Source organism: Octopus bimaculoides, unplaced genomic scaffold (assembly GCF_001194135.2).
Source record: "Octopus bimaculoides isolate UCB-OBI-ISO-001 unplaced genomic scaffold, ASM119413v2 Scaffold_225998, whole genome shotgun sequence".
NCBI lineage: Eukaryota > Metazoa > Mollusca > Cephalopoda > Octopoda > Octopodidae > Octopus > Octopus bimaculoides.
The window spans coordinates 31,207-32,326 of NW_026433106.1; the positions used below are offsets into that span (position 1 = coordinate 31,207).

General features: G+C 41.9%; 1 protein-coding gene and 1 pseudogene across 1 annotated transcript in view; one reads left to right on the plus strand and one right to left on the minus strand.

The window, feature by feature from the left end:
• Positions 1–701, plus strand: part of LOC106882655 (probable cysteine desulfurase) — a 9,017-nt gene extending 8,316 nt beyond the window's left edge. Inside the window, exons 9-10 of the mRNA XM_014933406.2 lie at positions 66–105; positions 494–701. Of these exons, the coding sequence (XP_014788892.1) occupies positions 66–105; positions 494–686 (233 nt within the window). The 3' untranslated portion in view covers positions 687–701. The remainder of the gene's footprint in view (positions 1–65; positions 106–493) is intronic.
• LOC128251567 (U2 spliceosomal RNA) lies at positions 183–329 on the minus strand (annotated as a pseudogene).
• Positions 702–1,120: the final 419 nt, after the last annotated feature.

Consider the following 1,120-nt stretch of genomic DNA (forward strand, 5'->3'; position numbering starts at 1 on the left):
ACTACTGACCCCGTGCCAAAATTAGAAAACCAGTATTATCATTATTTATTTATTCATTTATCTAGGTCCTTACTTGAAGATCGATATGAATCCAGCCCCTGATGCGTAAGTATCAATGTTCTTCTTATATATATATGATGATAATAATAATAATAATAATGATTTATTTATATCTCCCGGTTGGGAGATGGGCTGAATCCTGGAAGTACTGCTATACCAGGCCAACCCGTGGCAAAGGCGAAGCAAGCCCCTAACTCTTCGCCTCGTTCTAAAAATCAGTTTAATATTGTCTGTTTGATTCCAGGATCATAAGTCCGTTTGATTCCAATCTCTTTCACTCACTTATACTCAGTCTCTCTCACTCACACTCAATCTATCTGTCACTCACACTCAAACTCTTTCCCTAGCTCACACTCAATCTCCCTCCCTCACTCACATTCAATCTCTCACTCACACTCACTCCCTCACTCACTCTCTATTTTTCTACCTCCAGTACAAAAGATGCTGTATTTCTGAGTCCACACAAATTCCTCGGTGGACCAGGCACTCCAGGTAAGCGACACTTAACTGTTATTCTTCTGCGCTACAACCACAACACTCACACACCACCAACACCACTACAATTACTACAATACAACCGCTTCACCCCATCACCACTGCTATGCACATACCGCTCCATCTACTAGAGCCTATACAACATATTCACCGCTATCACCATAACCATTCTATCTACTAAAATCTAAACTACACACCACCGTCCTGTCTACTAGAGCCTATACTGTAAACACATGATGACATCATGTACTACAGCGTATCTTATAAACCACCACCATCACCATCCTCTCTACCACAGCCTATACTACTCACCGCTACAACCACCACTATCACTTGTCTATTACAGCCTATACTCCACAGACACACCACCACTACCATCTCTACTACAACCTATGCTACTCACACCATTATCTAGCCTATAATATATTAACACTACCACCACCACTATAATCCACACACTACCACCACCACTATAATCCACACACCACCACATTCATGACCCCGTCTACTACAGCCTACTACTGCCTATACACATACACAACCACTGCCTATACTATACCATACA